Consider the following 20,352-nt stretch of genomic DNA (forward strand, 5'->3'; position numbering starts at 1 on the left):
TTCATCCTGTTTGCCTCAGTTTCCTCTTCTGTAAAATGAGCTGGAGAAGGAAACAGCAAACCACTCCAGTATCTTTGCCAAGAAAACCCAAAGAGTCAGACACAACTGAACAACAACAACAGGGGGAATAAGGCTCAAAAAATGGGATAATATTGAGAAACTAGGCAGTTTGTATTTTTAGCAATGTCTTATCAAATCATAAGGGACCCCTGAATATTTCTGAACAACTCAGACTTGTGGAATGTGAAGATTATTTTGATAATCCTGGGACCCAGTCTAATATTAAACACCTAATATGTGGCAACTAGGTGGGGCGGTGTATAGAGGGCCAGGCCTGGAGTCAGAAAGACACATCTTCTTGAGTTCAAATCTGGCCTCAGACATTTCCTAGCTGTGTGACCCTGGGCAAGTCACTTCACTCTGTTTGCCTCATTTTCCTCATCTGTAAAATGAGCTGGAGAAGGAAATGGCAAACACTCTAGCATCTTTGCCAGGAAAACCCAAAATGGGGTGACAAAGAGTTAGACAAGACTGAAACAACTGAACAGCAACATTTGCTAGGCTAAACGCTGCCCTCAAGTTGCTTATTATCTAAAGAGGAGAGATAGCACGCAAAAGGAGGCAGGAAGAGGGTGGTGGGATAGACCAGGACATATCAGGTCTGACAACTTGTTCTGTGGAGTTGAAACCAGACAGAACAACAGATACAAAATGGAGTGATCTGAGAGCCCAGTTTCTGCCCTCTATAAAGGAAGGCATTGGGAGGAGTTTGTTATTGCATCCTCTAGCTCTACAGTCAAAGGATAGAGGGAGTCACTTCCCTCAGTCAGTCAAAGCTTGAGTTAACAGCATGGTGGTGAAATGATAGGTGCTAAACTTTTCCTGAGAGGGGTATCTTGTTCCCTGGTGTTGAAACCTGTCAGAGCATCAGATGCAGAGTGAGATGGGACGAAGGAAGAATTTGATTGGGGAAGAGTCTGGAAGCAGGGGAAGACTTTTGCCCAGGCAATCATTGGTCCATAATGACAGAGAGGAAGAAAACAGAACTTTGGGGTAGGGGATGATGGGAGAAACTTGTAGATTAAATCAGTTCCAAAGTTTCAGATAAATGATTGATGTGGTAGAAGCTTCACAGATCCCTATTTGAAACTCATAGACTTGATTACTGCAAGAAAGGTAGAATGAGGACTTCCTGGATCCTATCTTCCAAGAGAATGTAATTTAATATTTTCTTAATAATTTGGAGTCACTTTAAGCTATTCTATTCACATAATTTCCACCACCCGCCATTCTTTTTTTCCCTCTCTCTGCTTTCAGTCTTTCTTTTCCCTCTGTTATTCTTGGCTCAATTGTGGTTGTGTTTGTCCTTCATTCTTGAAGAGGACCATGACATCAGGGAAATGATGACATGACTTGCAGCTGACTTTGATTTGAGTGAGGGAGGGCTGTGCAGGGTCACCAGCCTCACTTTCTCCTCCAGAACGATCTGGGCCAGATTACTTCTTAGCTCGAGCATCCACAAAACATGACTTTGAAAACAACCAACAATAATTGCTCTTTCTCTTGGTCAGTGAACTGCTTGATTGCAGCATGTCTTTAAACTTTGAATCTTTAGGTCTTCCTGTTTGCTTTTCAAATTTTCTTTTTAAGAAGTCATATGATATATATGTGTATATATATTTATATGTATATGTGTACATGTGTGTATATATATGTATGTATGTATGTATGTATGTATGTGTGTGTGAGTAGGAAAATCATTGGATTTGGAGTCAAAGGACCTGGATCTGAAACTTGATTCTGCTAATTAAGTATATGTGTGGCCTTGGATAAGTCATTTAAGGTCTTCTATTTTCTCATGTTTCAAATAGAGGTAATAAAACTAGTCGTCGCTACTTGCATCAGAATTGTGAAGAAAGTACTTTGCAAGCCCTGAAGTGCTCCTTAAATCTAGAATGTGGGCTGTTACCTACCCATCCATCCACACAAGTTCCCAGGAAAGCTATCTCAGGTTCAAATATTTGTTATATACATATACATACACACATGTACATATACATACATATAACCACATCCACTCATAAAAATAGATCACTAGGCCCAACTGATGTGTTTACTTTTATCTACCAGCCAGGGGGCACATTAACTCAAACAGTATAACAAATAAGATGGCAAGATAAGTTTCTTCCTGCCACTGTTTCCACATATACATGAGGTACACTCTTCTACAGATTACCACCCCACTAATAAGGGAGAGCATATATACAAAGAACACGTGTAAACAAGGACAGAGCATAAAGAACAAACATATAGGGAACAAATCTGGCCAGAGCACAGTCATGGGCAATGACTTTGCCAGTGTCCTCTGGGATTGCCATCTGGCTTCTCTCTGCTAGACGTCCCATCCCTGTTTTCTGCTGATTGAGAAGTCTCTGTTCCTGGTGTTGCCTTTTGATTAAGCTTAAATTCAAAGTAGCAAGCATTTATTAAGCACTCACTATGTGCCTGACATTGTGCTAAGTGCATGTTGTCTTTGCTAAGTGCCCCTGTTACCATCTCCTAAGCTTTAGCTCTTCAAGCTTAGCTCTTACTGACTCCTTGCTGCCATTTACTAAAGTGTTCAGGCCATCCTTAACAAAGGCAATTTGAACTCTTCTAGTACCCACTGGAATTGTGAACCTCCACATTTGGCGGGGGAGAATTAAGGAAAGCTGACCAATCCAGTCCAAGACAGGTCATCTATTCTTTTGACTGCCTGTCTTGTGCTAATTGGAAGTTCATGGTCCCAGACCACTGTCTGACTTATGGTTAGAAATTCCCTTGTAACTCCCATTTAACCATCTTGGGCATCCCAATCCTTTGTCCCTAAAGCCTCTTTGGTGACTCTTCCTACAACCTCACCTCGCTTCCCCCCACCCCTCCAAAAAAACTCACTGAAAAGGTGCAGAGCTGGGACTCCAAAACCCACTTTGCTCCCAGGAGTTTCTCTGATTGACATGCAAATGAAGGTGAACAAGAATAGAAGCTAAAAAAAGAAGGGAAAAAAACTGCCTTCCACTCTCTTACCTCACATCTGCCTTTAAAATAAATATGTATAAATACACACATATATTATACACATACACACTTATTATATATACACACATGTATGTATTGTGTGTATATTTATTGGTTGCCAGGAGCAAAGTCCTTTTATACTGTGCTTTTGCCAGAGCAAAGCCTTGCTGTCTCCCCACATAAATACAAGCTATTCTTTGTTGGCTGCCTGGCTCACTATGGTGATGATTATCTGAGGATGCTAGATCACTGAGATTTTACTTTATTGAGATTTGGAATGAGTTTGGGTGCTTCTATCTGAGGAATAATGTTCTGGTCTGAGAAGCCCTTTCTAACAAAATGATGAGGGGCATTGTGTGTATTGGGTAAAGAGCTAGCGCAGGAATCCGGACAACCTGGGTTCCAGCTCCAGCCTGTGACTCTTGCTGGCTGTGAGACCCTGAGCTTAATCTTTCAGTACTTCAGGCAACTCCATAGGACTGTCATTTAAAGAGAGGGTGCTGATTTGCATTGGTAGAAGGAGTTCCTTACTACAAGTTTCCTTGTTGTTTAATTATTTCAGTCATGTCCAACTCTTTGTGACTCCATTTAGGGTTTTCTTGGCAAAGATATTGGAGTGCTTTGCCATTTCTTTCTCTAGCTCATTTTACAGATGAGGAAACTGAGGCAGACAGGGTGAAGTGACTTGCCCAGAGTCACACATCTAGTAAGTGCCTGAGGCCAGATTTGAACATAGGTCTTCCTGACTCCAGACCTGGCACTCTGTCCACTGAACCACCTAGCTGCCCTGAAAGCTCCCTATACTGATGAAATCACAAGGGGTGTGTGTGTGTGTGTGTGTGTGTGTATAATAGCATATATAATGTTACTGTGTTATAAACATACAATATAATAATGTCTTATATGTACACATGTTGTATATGTGTTTATATAAACATATATGTAATATGTGTATATATAATATATAACATTTTATACACACCCATGTATACATATCATATATGTGTATGTATATATGTGTATGTGTATGTACACACACACACACACATACACACATATATAATAGGTACACATGCATACCCACAGACACTGTGAAGTCTTGATTTAGAAGGTGCTAAGGAAGATGTGAGCTCATTTTCCCAGCTAAGGCAAGGACCTTAGAGACTATGATTGAAACCAACAACCTGCTCAGAGTTGCCAACTCTTAAATTTTTCCTGGAGTAGGGAAGTAATTAAGTCATTAGCCAGAGAACTGTAGGTTTTTGGCAGTAAACTTGAAAGCCAGGCTTTCCGTGGAGAAACTACATGAAAATAATTAAAAGCTGATGATACTTGAAAGGTTGCACATGTACCAGGTTTCTTGTCAGTCCTTTCCTTTGGAGAGGAGGACTACTCCAAAGCATCATCTTCTGTGATTTGTAAATTCTCTCTGTGAGTATCAGGAGATGGCTTGATAAGAAACAAAGAATGAGTTTGAAGTGCCATGCTGTGGAAATGTTTCACAGGAGACTTCAGTCTTGATGAATTTTTAGAGAAAGTATATTAACTAATAAAAAGTTAGCATACATCTCCATCATTTTGCCATTTTTAATGGCAATATTTCAGCTTAGAGAAGGAAACATAACATTTTATCAGTATAGAAAATGTTTCTTAAAGAAGCTGCTTTTATCAATCATTGACAGAAGAAGAAACTGTTTGAATGATATTAAAACAATTAGAAGACTCATTTTGAGGTAAAATAATACAATTGCATATGTTTGCACATAAAATAAATAAAACCTTTTTATGCTTTTTAGGGAATACAAATGGAGATATTACAAATACCTGGGAATGTAACTTGAGGGAAAATAATAAATTAATTGGGGTGTTGCTTTTGTATCACTTGTAAAAATAAGCAATATTGCAAAGCCCAAGTTAAGTCTCAATTAGGAACTTCTCTCATTCCAAGTAAGTAACACAGCCTATAATATCTTAATCTATCAACCACTTTCTGTGGGTTTTCTAAAGAAGATCGCAGGTACCACTAGAAGTTTGTACCAATCAATACATTTACAATGCTAAATGATTTAAAATACAAACATCAACAAACTTAAGAGACTAGCCCTGCCCACAAATAGCCTTCATTTCAGTTGGAGAGATCAGAGATGCACACATGAGATGAAAAATAAACAAAAGAGTACCCTATGCATTAATTCCTTGTGCAAGTATCCATAAATAGGTCTGTGATCTCTCATGAACTTCAATATTCCCAACAGAGATTCAGAGTAGAACCTAGCTATGCCCGCCCATTCTATGGGCCTCTTGTCCATGTCCTTAAGGGTCAATCTAGCCTATTGGGGGCTTTGCTCACTTTGTTCTGACATCACAGATGTTGCCTACCTGTGCCATCCCTTACCATGTGACCCTTCAATCTTCCTTCTCAATCATACATTTCCCCAATGACATCTTTTACTCCCGTTCTTCTCCAGTGTTCCTTGTAGTTTGGTACAGCCTGCTCATATCCAGGAATCACAGGTTCAGAACTGTACTTAAGAAAATCATTTTGGCAGTAATGTGCAGGATGGAATTTGTGGCAGAAAGAGTAATTGCTTTCTCTTTGATGCTCATTTTCACTTCTTCAGGGCCTGTCATGGTCCATGTTTTGAAATCATCTAACAGCACTGGGAGAATATTGATATTTAAAATAGGGGCCTTTGTTTCTGAGAGGAATTAGAAGTCATTAAAAAAAAAAACTTTGCAATTTCCTGAAGGCAGTCCAGCCCCTTGGCTTTCTTCTGTTTAATTCTAGGCCCAGATAAGTGTCCTTTTGTACCATCCATACCAGATAATAGCTGATGGGCAAGATCCACAGGAGACCTTTGTCACTATTTTTGTGTCATGCACCCCTTTGGCAGTCTGGTGAATCTTATGGACCACTTCTTAGAATAGTGGTTTCAAACGCATAAAATAAAATACATAGGATTACAAAGGAAATCAATTATATTAAAATAAAGATGTAACTTTTTCCCATTAGTTCACAAAACCCTGAAATCCATGCACAGATCCTTTGGTCCATGAATACCAGGTTAAGAACCCCTGCCTATAATCCTTCTGATTGCATGTTATATGTCATCTGGACAATCCTCTTCTTCAATCACTTGATTTTTCTTATGGGTATAGTCAGGCCAGATTCTTTTGTGTGGTTACAGGCCACTTCCTGGGGGCCCTTTAATGCTCCAGGGATTCATGGAACCTGCATGTCGTAATCTGCAAACACCAGCACCGGGAGGCCCTCACCATCCACAGGGAGTATCCCTTCAACTTGGATTAATTTTCAATTAAGGCAATCTCTGTACTGGATGTTTTAGGTGACACACTGGATACAATGCCAGGTCTGGAGTCAGGAAGACCTGAGTTCAGATGCAGCCTCAGATACTCACTAGCTGTGTGACTCTGACCTTGGCACTGAACCTCTATTTGCCTCAGTTTCCTTGTTTGTAAGATGGTGATGATAGTAATCGTCCCCACCTCCCAGCACTGTTGCGAGGATCCAATGTGATAATAATTATAATGTCCTTTGCACAGTGCCTTGCATATAATAAATGCCATTTAAATGTTAACTATTAGCTGTTATTATTAATATAATAAAGTGTTCATTTGTATAGGCTATCTAATTAAAGAATATGATAGTATTAGATAAAGTGTTGCTTTTGTGATATCAACTGTGAGGAGAGCTTAATCTGGACTTTCATTGTCAAGAAAATTCAAAGAAATCAACCTCGATTTAGGATTTAAAGGGGCGGGTAAGAGATGAGTAAACAGAAAGAAGAGGGTATGAGGAATAAGATGGGCGAAGGTAGAGAGGTAGAGTGAATGTGTTGGATGACACGAGCACTTAGAAAACCAGTTGGCATGGAGTTTATGTTGAGATGTGTTGGGAAATGTGATTGGCTAAGTAGAGTAGGAGCAGATAATAATGGAGAGCCTTGAAAATTGGGGGTGAGGGGGAGGATTGATTGGTTCAGGTTCACAGTGGTAGCCATTATAAGTTTTGAGCAGGAGAGTAAGATACCAAAGCAGTGTTTAGAAAAAAATTAATCGGCAGAAGGGATGAAGGCGGGGGGGGGGGGGGGGCAAATGAGGAAAGAAGACCAGCTAGGAGGTCACTGTATTCATTTAGGTATGACAGCCTGAACTAAGGTGGTGGCCAGTGAGGAATGGCCAAATTGGGATGACATTATGGAGAAAGAATTAAGATTCTTGAAAGTGAGATGCAAAGAAGAGGGAGGGAGCACTCTTTTACCATAGGTTTACTGTACCCCCTATAACTCTGCTCTTCTTCAATCAGCAAATGGGAGCTCCTTCAGAGCTAATATTGTCTTGGTTTTGTCTCTGTATACCTAACACCTTAGCACAGTGTTGTGCTGTATAATGAATGCTGAGGGTATTTATGTATGTATATCCAATGAATGTTTAATAAGTATATGTTGAATTAAACATTCCTGCTTTGAAAAGTGAGGAGTATCCAGACTTTTAATATTATAGGGCCAGATTATGTCCTATTTCTGTGTTCATGCACTACTTTGGAAACCTCAAACCAGTCGATAAACATTTTAAAGCACCTTGTATGTGCTAGGCACTGGGGATACAATGGATGAAGCAATTCCTACTACCAATGAGTTTACATTCTAATGGAAAAGACAAATGCATATGTAAATGCATACAGCATAAATAGAAAGTTAATAGATGCAGATTAATTTAATATAGCACCATTTGGGAAGAAGGGCACTAGCATTTGGAGGGATCTTCATGCAGAAGATGGTTCTTGAACTGCATCTTAAAGGAAGAGAAGGAGATTGTAAGGCACAGGTTAGGAGTAAATGCATTCCAGGCATGTGCCCAATGTAGAAACACAGATGGAAATGGAGAGGCTTGTGTGAAGCACAGCAGAGCCAATTTCACTGGATCACAGAGTGAGGGGCAAGGAGTAACATCCAGCATGGCTGGAGAGATAGTTGGGGCTAGACCGTACAGGGCTTTTAAAGCTAAACGGAAGAGTTTATATTTTATCCTAGAGGCCACTGGAGTTAATTGAATATAGGAGTCGCGGGGTCAGATCTGTGCTTAAGGAAAATTATTTTGACAGTAGTATGTAGGATGTACTAGAGTCAGGAGGCCTTTGTGGCAGAGAGTAATTAGGAAGCTCTTGCCATAATCCAGGTGAGCGCTGATGTGGGCCTAAACGAAAGTGGTGGTAAAAGGGCAAGGGAAACTTTTATGGGTTAGGAGAGATGTTATAAAGGTAGAAACAGCAAGATTTGGCAAGTGATTGGATATGTGGGGTGAGGGAACAAGGAGTCCAAGATAATGCTGAGTCTGAGAGTCTGGAATCAGGATGGTGGTACCTTCAACAAAACAGGGGAATTAAGAAGAAGAGAAGGTTGAGAGGGGAAAAAGTTCACTTTTGGACATCTTGAGTTTAAGATGTCTAGCTTGAAATGTCCTTAGCAACCTTAAAACACTAAATGGTTTGTTTTTTTGTTTGCTTGTTTGTTTTTTTACTATAGAGCTAGGGTTCTTAACCTTGCGTCTATGAATGTTTTAAAAGTATTTTGATAACTGTATTCCTATATGATTGGTTTCCTCTGTAATCCTATATATTTTATTTTATATGTTTAAAAACCTTATTCTGAAAAGGGTTCCAGAGGCTTCACAGGAATGCAAAGGGGGGTCTATGACACACACAGAAATGTAGGAACTCTTGATTTATAGCAGTAGAACATATATCTTTCTCTCAGTAGGTCTTGTCCCTTAGATCACCATTATAGTGAGTTGTATTCCACTTCCTTTAGAAGGGAAGGAGTTTCTAGAACTGTGATTTCATTGGTATAGAGCAGTGGTTCTCAAAATGTGGTCCAGGGACCCCCAGACCTTTTTTAGGGCTTCTACAAGGTCAAAACTATTTTCATTATAATACTAAAATATTTTAATTTTTAATATGGCAAATATCAATAGATATAACCCATAGAAACAGAGCTCTTGGAAAGGGGAGACTCACTAATTTTTAAGAGTGTATAGAGGTTGTGAGACAAAAAGTTTGAAGAGAGGCAGTTAGGTGGTGCAGTAAGTAGAGCACTGGCCCTGGAGTCAGGAGGACCTGAGTTCAAATCTGGCCTCAGACACTTGACACATTTACTAGCTGCATGACCTTGGGCAAGTCACTTAACCCCAATTGCCCTGCCTTCAAAAAAAAAGTTTTGAGAACCTTTGGCATGAGGAACTCTGACTGTGAGTAACCTTCCATTATTAATGCATTTTGGCAGTTTATAGTCTTAGTTTCCTGGGGGCAGTGGGAGGTTAGATGACTTGTCCAGGGTAACCCACACAGCATAGATCAGAAGCAAGACTTGAATCCAGGTCTTTCTGACTCTAAGACAACCTCTCTATCTACCATGCCACACTTCTTCTCATTCTACTAAGCATTTAAGTAATCATTTGACATTTATTTACTTTCTTCGACATCGCACTTGGCTATGGGGTTTCTTATAACAATTCTTTTCTTGATGCATTGTGGCATTTCTGGCATTACTTTAATTTCCATCAGTAAGTCTCTAATTGATAGTCTTTGGGCATTCATTAAAGTTACATGGACTAGTTTTGGGGAAAATCCTTCTATTGTTTAATTACTACACCTTGTTAATGAAATCCATGCTCATTAAAATTTTTCTCATAACTATATATTTAAATATCATTAGTTCATTCATCATCATTATGGGCTTTGAAAAACTGTCCCCTAGTTCACTGGTTTTTATTCTTACTAGCAGACTTTCATTTGCAGTCAGCTGAAAATGAAATTCTTTGGTTTTTCTCATTTCATTTTCATATTTGATGAAGATTCCCATTACTGAATGTTTTTTTATTTCTCCACTTCTCCCATTGCTCTCCTCCCCTTATCGGCACCTGCTGTCCTTCCTCTCTAACTAACCCTTCCTCCCCCCTCCCTCCCACCAATTGTCAGTGTCTACTAATAGAATATTAATAGATGGTTACTGTGCTCACATGGGGAGGGAATAGAATTGTGAGTAAAAAATCTGCGGTATGTTGTTTTGGTTGATGGAAAGTCATAATGAATCATACAGTGATTTTATTTTGTTGTTGCCAAACTCATAATAAGTTAATGGCCACCAACCTGGCATTTGGCTGGAGGCTTTGCCTGACTGAGCTGCACAGTTCCCATTTGAGGAAACTAACTGGCTCCCGAGACAAAACACCCGAGATTCTTTGTTTGATTTTTTCATTCAGTCTTGTGAATTTTGAAATGCCATTGCGGTGATGTTTTAGTACGAGAAAGGCATGGCATTAAAATTGGTCAAAATGGGGGACTTAACCTGTTTAACTCTGTTCCTTTTAAAGCTGAATCATGAGTTGAAAACTGTTGACAGTTCACATAATTCATCTATATCTCTCAGCCATGGGGTAAAGAAGTGAACACCGTATCACAATGTATGTTTTGTTGTTGTACTCATGATCTTTCCCCAAAGAGCTATCCAAGAGTAGTGTCTTCTTTCGCCAAACAATATATACTATTTAATTTCTTTTTTAAAAAGAGCCTTGGGAGAGAGAATGTTTACCAAGATAAAATTTTTCTGTCATCTTGAGATAGCCCCTAACCTAGACCCAAGTATTCTGGGCATATCTATGGAGAGTATACTGAACGGGCATACTTTTACATGCCTTTTATTGATGTAAGTAGGCTTGTTGTCAAAGAACCTTTACAAATTTAGATTTTAAAACTATAACATCATAGCATAATAATGTGAGAGCTGCTTCTACCCATGCATAATACAGTCCATCTATGTCTTAGTCTACTAAGTTTTAGGGAGTGGCCCAAAACATGTAGAAAATCATTGTGGCATAGTGGATAGAGCATCTACTTGGTGTCAAGACCTGAATTCAGATTTGGGCATCTGATGATCCTCATCTGTAAAGGTTGTTGTCAGGCTTAAATGAGATAATTTTTGTTAATTGATTTGAAAACCTTAAAGTCCTATATTTGATGTTATTGAATCACTTCAGTCATGTCTGACTCTTCATGACCCCATTTGGGGTTTTCTTGACTAAGATACTAGAGTGGTTTGCCATTTTCATCTCCAGCACATTTTATAGAAGAAGAAACTGAGACAAACAGGGTTAAGTGATTTGCACAGGGTCACTCAGCTGGGAAGTGTCCGATGCCAGATTTGAACTCAAGATAAGTCTCTCTGACTCCAGGCCCAGCACTCTATGCACTGTGCCACCTCACTGTCCTAAAAGTCCTATATAATTATTGGTATTTCATCATGTAACTTCCTTGGTCCTCAGTTTCCTCGTGTGTAAATTGAGGAGGTTAGACTGGGTGATGACTCAAGTCCCTTCCATCCCCAGCTCTGTGATCCTTCTAGCTTTAAACCTGTTCTGGTTCTAAAATTGTAAGACTATTTTTAAGTCAGACTTTTTTCCAGGAAGCTGTGTCCCCAAGCATTTTGTTGTACATTATTATGTTATTTCATATGTTGCTAAGCTTTTCTGAGAGGTTCAAATTTTGGCCCTAGAGGGATCTGACAAGACTTATGCTTCATCGTGCTGATTGATGCCACTGACAGGGTGGTCCCGTTGGTGTTGTAATGTTCTCACTAAGTCATCAAAGCCTGGAGCCATCTGAAATGTGTTCATGTGACAGGAATCCTCTGTATTCAATAGCAGAAGACCAGGAAATCTAGCCCTTGCTCTTATTTTTTTATTTACAAGGCCAAAGGGCCTCTCAGGAGGCCATGTAGTCAAATCTCCTGCTTCTAAACAATGCTACATAGTATGTCCTCCTAGACAGGAAGGAATTTATTCTATTCAGATGGAATTTATAGCTTAGAACTGAAACCTGATTCAGTAGTGGGAATTTTTTACAAAATCTGGATATTATTTTGGTTCATGCACACACCAAGGGTTTTATCTCCAAAATTTGAGTCATTTGCCAGGATTTCCCCTAACAACATCAGAATTGTGCTTGTGTCTATGTCTCCACAAAAAAGGAAAAAAGACCTCCCTTTAAGATGCCTAGTGTAGTAGCAGTATTTTGGCTATACCTGATAGAAAGCCAAAGACTTTTAACTTGGACCTTAAAGAGTTGAAACAACTCTGCTTTCCTCTCCATAGAGCCTCTGATACTATCCTAGGATTGAATCCCTTCCCCCTGCCACCCAAGGGAAAGCAGTCAAAAGTTGCTAGAGAATTGTAGTATAAGAAAGGATGAGCAGGATGCTCTCAGAAAAATCTGGAAAGACTTACATGAACTGATGCAAAGTTAAGTGAGCAGAACCAGGAGAACATTGTAACATCAATATTGTACAATGATCAACTCTGAATGACTTAGCTGTTTTCAGCAGTACAATGCTCTAAGACAACTCTGAAGGACTTATGATGAAAAATGCTGTCTACCTCCAGAGGAAGAACTGGTGGAGTCTGAATGCAGATTGAAGCATAATTTTTTAAGAACTCTCTTTATTTGGGGGTCTTGAGGGGGTCTCTGTGTTATTTTGCAATATGACTAATGTCAAAATATGTTTTGCCTCACTGTACATGTATGACCTATATAAAACTGCTTGTCATCTCAATGATGGGGGAGGGTAAGGAGGGAGAGAATTTGGAACGCAAAATTAGAAAAAATGAATGTTAAAATTGTTTTACGTGTACTTGGAGAAAAATGAAATGTTAAATAAAAAATAATAAAATTGGGCTAATAGCACCTAAAAGAATTGAGGATCCATATAAAGTATTTTACACTCCATCCAAAATGTTGCTAGAGAGACAAGCAGACCTTTTCTGATGAGTACCATCTCCCCTAGGAACCCACACAGTCTTCCCAACTTATAATACTATATGCTATCCTTAAGTTGAATAAACCCATCCCCTAGTCTTACACAGTCCACATAACTCATAGTTTGCTCTTCTACATCATGGCTCTATCCTTTCCTACTCTTTGGCTTTAGTTTCTGAGTAGCCCCAAAATTCCTCCTCTTTTCACTAAGAGGCTTAGACAAGGAGCACCTCATTTTCTAAGAATTCTTTTACTATATCTAAAGCCTCGGTCTAGAAATTTTACTGCTCTTCTGGAGACTATTCTATTAGTCATTCCTCCTTCCCTGGTGCTGGCTCACATTTCTACAGCTCCTGGCTTGCCCAGGAGCCCCTCACTACTCCATCATTGCCTCTGTCTGCTACTATCCCTGAGACCACATGGTTTTCTGGAGGGGCTATATAGTTCCCCCATATACATGGCTCTCTGGAATGCCAACCTCAGCCCTTTCTCTGGTTTACATGGTTTTAGTTCTCAGTCCTCCTTTCCTCTAGATAGGCAGTCTCCAAACTTTTTTGATTACATACTCCTATCAGTAAAAATTTTTTGAGTATGCATTCTCAATAAATGTATTATTTTTTATTTATAAATTACATATATATATATACATATGTGTGTATGTATATATGTATATATGTGTGTGCATGTGTGTGCATATATATAATATATGCATAGATAGATAGATAGATAGATATACATATATACCCACACACATATGTGGCAGCCAGGTAGTATAGTATATGGAGCTCTGGACTTGGAGCCAGGAAGACTTGAGATTGAATTAAGCCTCAAATGCTAGTACTGCCTGAATGACCCTGAGCAAGTCTCTTAATCTCTCAGCTTTCCTCATCTGTAAAATGGGAATAATAATGAAAACTATCTCAGAGTTGTTCAAGGATGATATGAGATAATACATGTAAAATGTAAAGTACTTTCTAAGTCTTAAAGCTCTATGTAAATATTAGCTAATATTTTTATTAATACTACTATACAAATAATTATTTACATTATAAAACTTATACAAAAATAGAAATTAAAAAATTAAAAAATAATGAAATAAAGATGAGATTATATATCACCATAAAGTCAATACAGTTTTTTAAAACGACTTTTTATTTAAAGTTTTGAGTTCCAAATTCTATCCCTATCTCCCTCCCTTTCTTCCCCCCTCCCCATCCCTGATTGGAAAGCAATCAGATATAGATTATACATGTGCAATTACATAAAATGTTTCCACATTACTCATTTTGTATGAAAAGACTCAAATAAAAGAAAAAAAAGAAAGAAAGAAAGTGAAAAATAGCATGCTCCAGTCTGTATTCAAACAATATCTGTTCTTTCTCTGGAGACAGATAGTATGCTTTATCATTAGTCCTTTGGATTTTCTTGGATCATTGTATTGCTGAAAAGAGCTGAGTCATTCATAGTCGATCATCACACAATGTTGCTGTTACTGTGTACAGTGTTCTCCTGGTTCTGCCCACTTAACTTTGCATCAGTTCATGTAAGTCTTTCCAGGTTAGAAAAACAATTATATTGAAATAGTTATCAAAATATTTTTAATGACAGAGTCAGGTACCAGAAGTTAAAACTCCTGTCCAAAGACAATATAATATGCTCCTGTTTGGGTTCTCTGAGCTGAGCTACCACACTGAGACCTGCTCCCCAAGTACTGAAGCAACTAATATATACCAGACACTGAACTATTCTGGGGATACCAATACAAAAAATTAGTCCCTACCCGAAGGAACTATTCCAGGCACCTACACTACAAGGCTTGGTTCTTGAAAATCATTTGGTGAACTGTTGGGTATTAGTTGATAACAGTTGAAAGATATTAGTTGGTTGGTGGGTTTGGTTTTGGAGGGTTTGGGTTTTTTTTTTTAGCTTTTGCATTTTAATATCTGAGAATGAGGAACTCCTTGAGGTCAGAGTCTGTATTCTTTTTTTTTTTTCTCATAACTCTAGTGTAGTGTCAGGCACGCAGTAAGTGCTTATATTATAAATGCTTATTGATAATGAATGTTAAAGACCAGAAAAGTTTAATATCAAAGGCTTATGTGATAGAATTTAATGGCAAAATTTCACACATGACACCAGGACAAAGGAGCTTTTCCCAACATACTCAAAATCATACCTTAAGGATGCCAGCAACTTGACCTGTTCATAAGGCCAGTCTCCAAATATGGCTGATCCATTTTGGTAGTATTCACAAGGTAAAATATGTCATGCCTTGTTTGGAAGGGTGACCTAAGTGAGTGGTTTGTCCTTTTACAGGAAAACTCCTGAACCTTGCCAGTAATATAAGGTATTAGGTTCAAGTAAGCAATAAGAGGATTAGAAGCTATTTTGAATAAGAGAAATAAGTTAAATTTGCTGAGATATCATTTATACAAAAGATTGCTGGTTGTTGATAATCATTATAAACATCAAAACCATGAACAGTCAGACCTGAATGGAAGTAGGATTCAGTAGCTAGGTCTAGAAGGAATGGTTTATGAATGTTCATGGTGATCCTATACCATCTGTGCTTATCTTCACTAAAATAATCAAGCCTTACCTTTGTTGAGCACACAATTTAAGGTAACATAGATGACTGGCTCTTATTGTTATAATAAAGATTTTGTAGAGATGTGAAAATAAGAATATGGGTCAAGAGTTATTAATATTGTCAGTATTTCCTCAGTCACCTTTTTGGGTGTTACTAAAGTCTACCATTTTCCCCTTCAAAGCATTTGGTATCTTCTCCTTTTTCAGACATCTTGAGAATCAGTCCCTCCATGTCCTCAAAGTCTTCACCTTCTGAATGGACCCCTCCTCTGTGAATACTTGATCTGGTCTAAGTTCTTCTTCTCATCTTTCCTGCTTAGTTCTATTCACAACCATTTCTACCTGTTCATATATTGTGTGGTATGATGGACTCAGAGGCCTTGGGTTCAGATCCCACATCTTCCACTTCCTACTTGACTTTGACCGAGGCCTTCCTCTGTAGGTCTCAGTTTCTTCTTCTGTAAAATGAGGAGGTTGGACTACAGAATCTTTAAGGCCTCTCCTACCTCTAAGTCTGTGAGACTATGATTATTGACTACAAATCCATGGTGACCTTCTGAAAAGTACAGTCTCAGCTACAACTTCAAAATGGAATCATGTGAGATAGCAATGCGTTGAAGTTCCCATAGTCCTCCTTCATAGAGGTTCTTCACTTCACTGTCCTCCTATAGGCGTGACTGTAGATTGGCTCTTTTGACTATTATTTTTGAGCAAGTAACAACACTGCAGCATTATATGACAGAGATTATTAAGTGCTAAATTCTGGGTGAAGTCACAGAGATGTGGCCTTTGCCCTCACCATCCACAGGATACTAGATTTATGTTTACAAGATACACAGAGTCAAGAGGTAACTCTAAAATTTGATTTTGGCATTTATATAATCTATAGGTTAAAGGTATGCACATAATCTGGGCCCAATACAGTAATGACCATTTTCTTATATAGTTATTTTTTTGATCAAAAGCATGAGTTAATACTGACCCAATTACACAATTTTGAAAATTTGCATGATAGAATAAGGTGATTCCAACTGGGAGAGAAAGCTAGTTATTCAACCAGTTTTACATGTAATTAATGGTATTAACAACGTGTGAGAGGCATTCATTTCACTGCACCTGCAACCATGTGAAACTGGGAATATAATAGGTAAATAGAATTAACAGTGGCTGGAAGTCCCCAGTACTTGTATAGCAGTAGGTTTCATTTGTGAGTTTCATTCAAATAGTGTCCCAAAATAAATGACCTTTTCCAAGATTCGGTGGATTGGCTTTAACTACAATGTAATTTTTCCTCCAAAGGATTTAACAACAGTGAGAGAACCTGCGACAAAGAGTTCATAATACGCAGAACAGCTACCAACCGAGTACTGAATGTCCTCCGTCACTGGGTCTCAAAGCACTCACAGGTATTTTTAATGGTTTGTTTATTTATTTATTTATCATTCATTTATTTGTTTGTTCGCTTATTTATGTTAAAGGATTTAAAACAGCAGTACCCTGGAATATGATGAGCATTTTTCAGGTCTGCAGGTAAGTGGTGTCAGAATAACACACATCGTGACCTACTTTGTCTTTACGCAGCATAAATTAGAAACTAAAAGAACCAGAAGGCCCTTAGAGATCCTCTAGTACAAATTCCTTCTTTTATAAGAAAATAGAGGTCCAGAGAAATGAAGTGACTTACCTAAGGTCATGCTGCCATTAAATGGCAGAGGAAGGCTTAGAATCCTGGCCTCCTGACTTTGAGCACAATGTTCTTTCCCCTACACCACACTTTTCCCCTAGAAAATGAGCCAAGGAGGTCCTCACTTTTCTCAGATCAAATCAATAAATGTTCTTGTACCACATCCAAACCTGTTTTTCCTATCTTCAGTTCACAAAAAAAATTACTGTGATGTAAAGCATGTATTTTAAGTGATTTAAGATATTAAACAGGACTGCCTTTTGATCCACATTCATTTTCTGTGGCAATTTGGTTTCTCCTTCTAGTGCAGAATTAAAGCTCATTAGAGAAAATAAGTCTAGTCCTTATTTACTTGTCTGGATTCATTCGGGTAGTTCGTGATGCTTTTCTCTTCTAGGATCATATAATTAAGAGGGTCCACTTCCTTGGAAGTGATTCAGTTTAATTTTTCTCTCCTGTAGTCACTCCAGGATATATTAAACTCCTGACTCAAGACTAGAAAACTTTGAAGAGAAATACTGGTCTGCATATGAAGGCAGGTCATTGAATTAATGCTATTATTTATTAAAGGCTATCAGACATTGTAGGGGCAGCTAAGCGGTGCAGTGGATGGAGCGATAGGCCTGGAATCAGGAAGACCCTGAGTCCAAATCTGGCCTCAGACACTTACTAGCTGTGTGACCTTGGGCAAGTCACTTAACCCTGTTTGTCTCAGTTTACCCATCTGTAAAAGAACTGGAGAAGCAAATCACTCTAGTATCTTTGCCAAGAAAACCCCAAATGGGATCACAAAGAGTCTGACACAACTGAAAAAGGACTGAATCACAACAAATCAGACGTTGTACATCACCAGTTAGTGAAAAGGAGGAAGAAAAAGACTTTAAAACACAAAAATATCTTAGAACCTCTCTATCGACCTCTGAGGACTAGAAAGAACATTAAAGATCAGACAGTGAGTCCAGTCACCTCATTTTACAGCTGAACAAACTGAGACCCACAGAGATTCAGGGACTTGACTAAGATCATAAAGCTAGCTAGCAATGCTGTTGGGACTAGAGCCTAGGTTTTCTGTGTTCTTCCACCATACACCATCTCTGAGGATCCAGACCTGGCAGTTGCCTTGAATAACAATAACTGAATTCCCACAGATGCTGTCTAAGAAAAACCTGTTTGATGCCCCATTCTGTCTAGCAAATAATGCTAAAGCAAAGCTCCTCTGTGTGCATTGTTAACTAGGTCTGCTGGACAGATGAGGTTGAATTATACCATTACATTCTTGCTTCACTTAATGTGGGAAATAGATTCCTGTGTGAAACGATGGTCTCTTTCTCCAAATGGTGTACTAGTGGCCACATAATCCTTTAGCAACCCCAAGAGGCCCATCTTTTATGGACCAGCCCAAGCACACAGCTGCCCCCATTATTTCAAATTTATGGGTGCTTGAGAAAGCATTTCCTCTCTCACTGCCGATTAACAGGGTGTTCTCAAAATTCCATTCTCAAAGGGGATGGTGAAAGCAGAACTAAGTATGAAAAGTGTAAGTAAGGGGATGCAGTATTTTCCCAGCACAAGCTTATTATATAAGCATAGGCCTGGGCTGCCCTATGTCCCCCATGCATTTTAGGAAAATCTTGCTAGTTATACTTCCTCTATTACATTCTATTCAATGAGTTGTTGCATTTGAGTCCTGCAGTTGGGTTTCGGGTGGCCCTTACACAATTGTCTCATCATCTGATTACTTTATCCCTGCCTCCTCCTTGCTCATTTTAATGAGTTTTCTTTTAGTCTTCTTACCTGTCTATATCATATAGAATGATTCTGTTACCTTTCTACTTAGCAGTCATTGCCTTAGGATATGTGTCCTACTTTTGTTTTCCTATTTTAAGAGTGTGAATCTTAGGTTTATTTGTTAGAGAAATAGTGTGCCAAATGAAAGCACTCGTAACATTGCACTGCTCTGCATACTCTGGTAAAGCCATCTTAGCAGACAGGCTAAACCAGGGCTGAGGAATTGACAGGCCCCAAACCCATCAGTGAGTTAGGGGGATGTCTACCCCCAACCATGTAAAGACTATCCCTAGTGAAATGGGCAGATGAGAACAATTCATTCCAACAGCCATGAAGGCGACTGAAGCAAATGCTGTGGAGTGCTTAGAGCTTGCTCGTACATCAAAGACACCAAGGTCATCCACTGCATCCACTGGTCATCTTGACTTTTGTCTTCCTGGTGGACTTTGAATCTCAAGTGTTTGCTCACAAATAGAAAGTAGTATTTGTCTTTATATGTCTATATATATGTATTTGTGTCATAATTATACTCTTCTGTAAGCACACTCTGATTGCACTAAAGTAACCTTAATATATGTCAAGAATACTTAATTAAGAATAGACAAGCTAGAGATGGGAAGTTTGGTTAAGTAAAAACTTTTTTTAAAGTTATAGGATATAATTTTCCCCTATTGGATATTACATATAATTTGCTAATCTGCCAGAAGTACCCGGTTTTATTTTGGTGGGTTACTAGTTCTAAATGGCTGTTATGTGGCATGCTTTTTTCTCTTTTTGGTCTAGACCTGTGATTTTGCCAGTAATCATATGGAAACACTGTCCTCCAAAGCTAATTGGCATATCTGTAATTTATAACTGTAGAACGTTACCTGAGATAGTGAGAGGCAAATGAATTGGCTAGGATTCCACAGATAGTGAGCATCAGACGTAGGATTTGAACCTAGTCCTTCCTGATTCTAAGGCCAGTTCTCTGTTCACTGTGCTAAGCCACCTCTCCAAGCTTATTGAATGCTTAAAATTATTTTTGAATTTCAAAGACACTGAAGCACTAAAACTGCTATCTTGCTGACTTTTTTTCCTTTAATGTAGTAATTCCAACTCTTCCAAATAATTAATTATTTAATAATTCTCTAGTGAATGGATTACAAAGACCTATAGACAAGGAACAATGTTTTTTGCTGCAGCTGGTGTGTGTGTGTGTGTGTGACATATATACTAAATGTCAACATAGTTGGACTCTGCTTTACTCAGGGAAACTGAAAGTAGCAGAAACATGAAGGTCAGTCCTCCAAGGAGAGTGAATTTCCTCAGAATACCAGCCCCATGTGCCATCAGTCAAACTAATTAGGAATAGAATGCTACCTTTTCTAACAGGAAGAGCAACAGCTCTCCCTTAGTATTATTG

The 20,352-nt window shown here is 38.7% G+C and overlaps 1 protein-coding gene across 2 annotated transcripts in view; it reads left to right on the plus strand.

Annotated features, from left to right (window-relative positions):
* RASGRF2 (Ras protein specific guanine nucleotide releasing factor 2) overlaps positions 1-20,352 on the plus strand; it is a 336,581-nt gene that overhangs the window by 246,512 nt on the left and 69,717 nt on the right. For both annotated transcript variants that reach the window (XM_036735869.1, XM_036735878.1), the window contains exon 18: positions 16,775-16,881. In XM_036735869.1, the coding sequence (XP_036591764.1) occupies positions 16,775-16,881 (107 nt within the window). The remainder of the gene's footprint in view (positions 1-16,774; positions 16,882-20,352) is intronic.

Source organism: Trichosurus vulpecula, chromosome 1 (genome assembly GCF_011100635.1).
Source record: "Trichosurus vulpecula isolate mTriVul1 chromosome 1, mTriVul1.pri, whole genome shotgun sequence".
NCBI lineage: Eukaryota > Metazoa > Chordata > Mammalia > Diprotodontia > Phalangeridae > Trichosurus > Trichosurus vulpecula.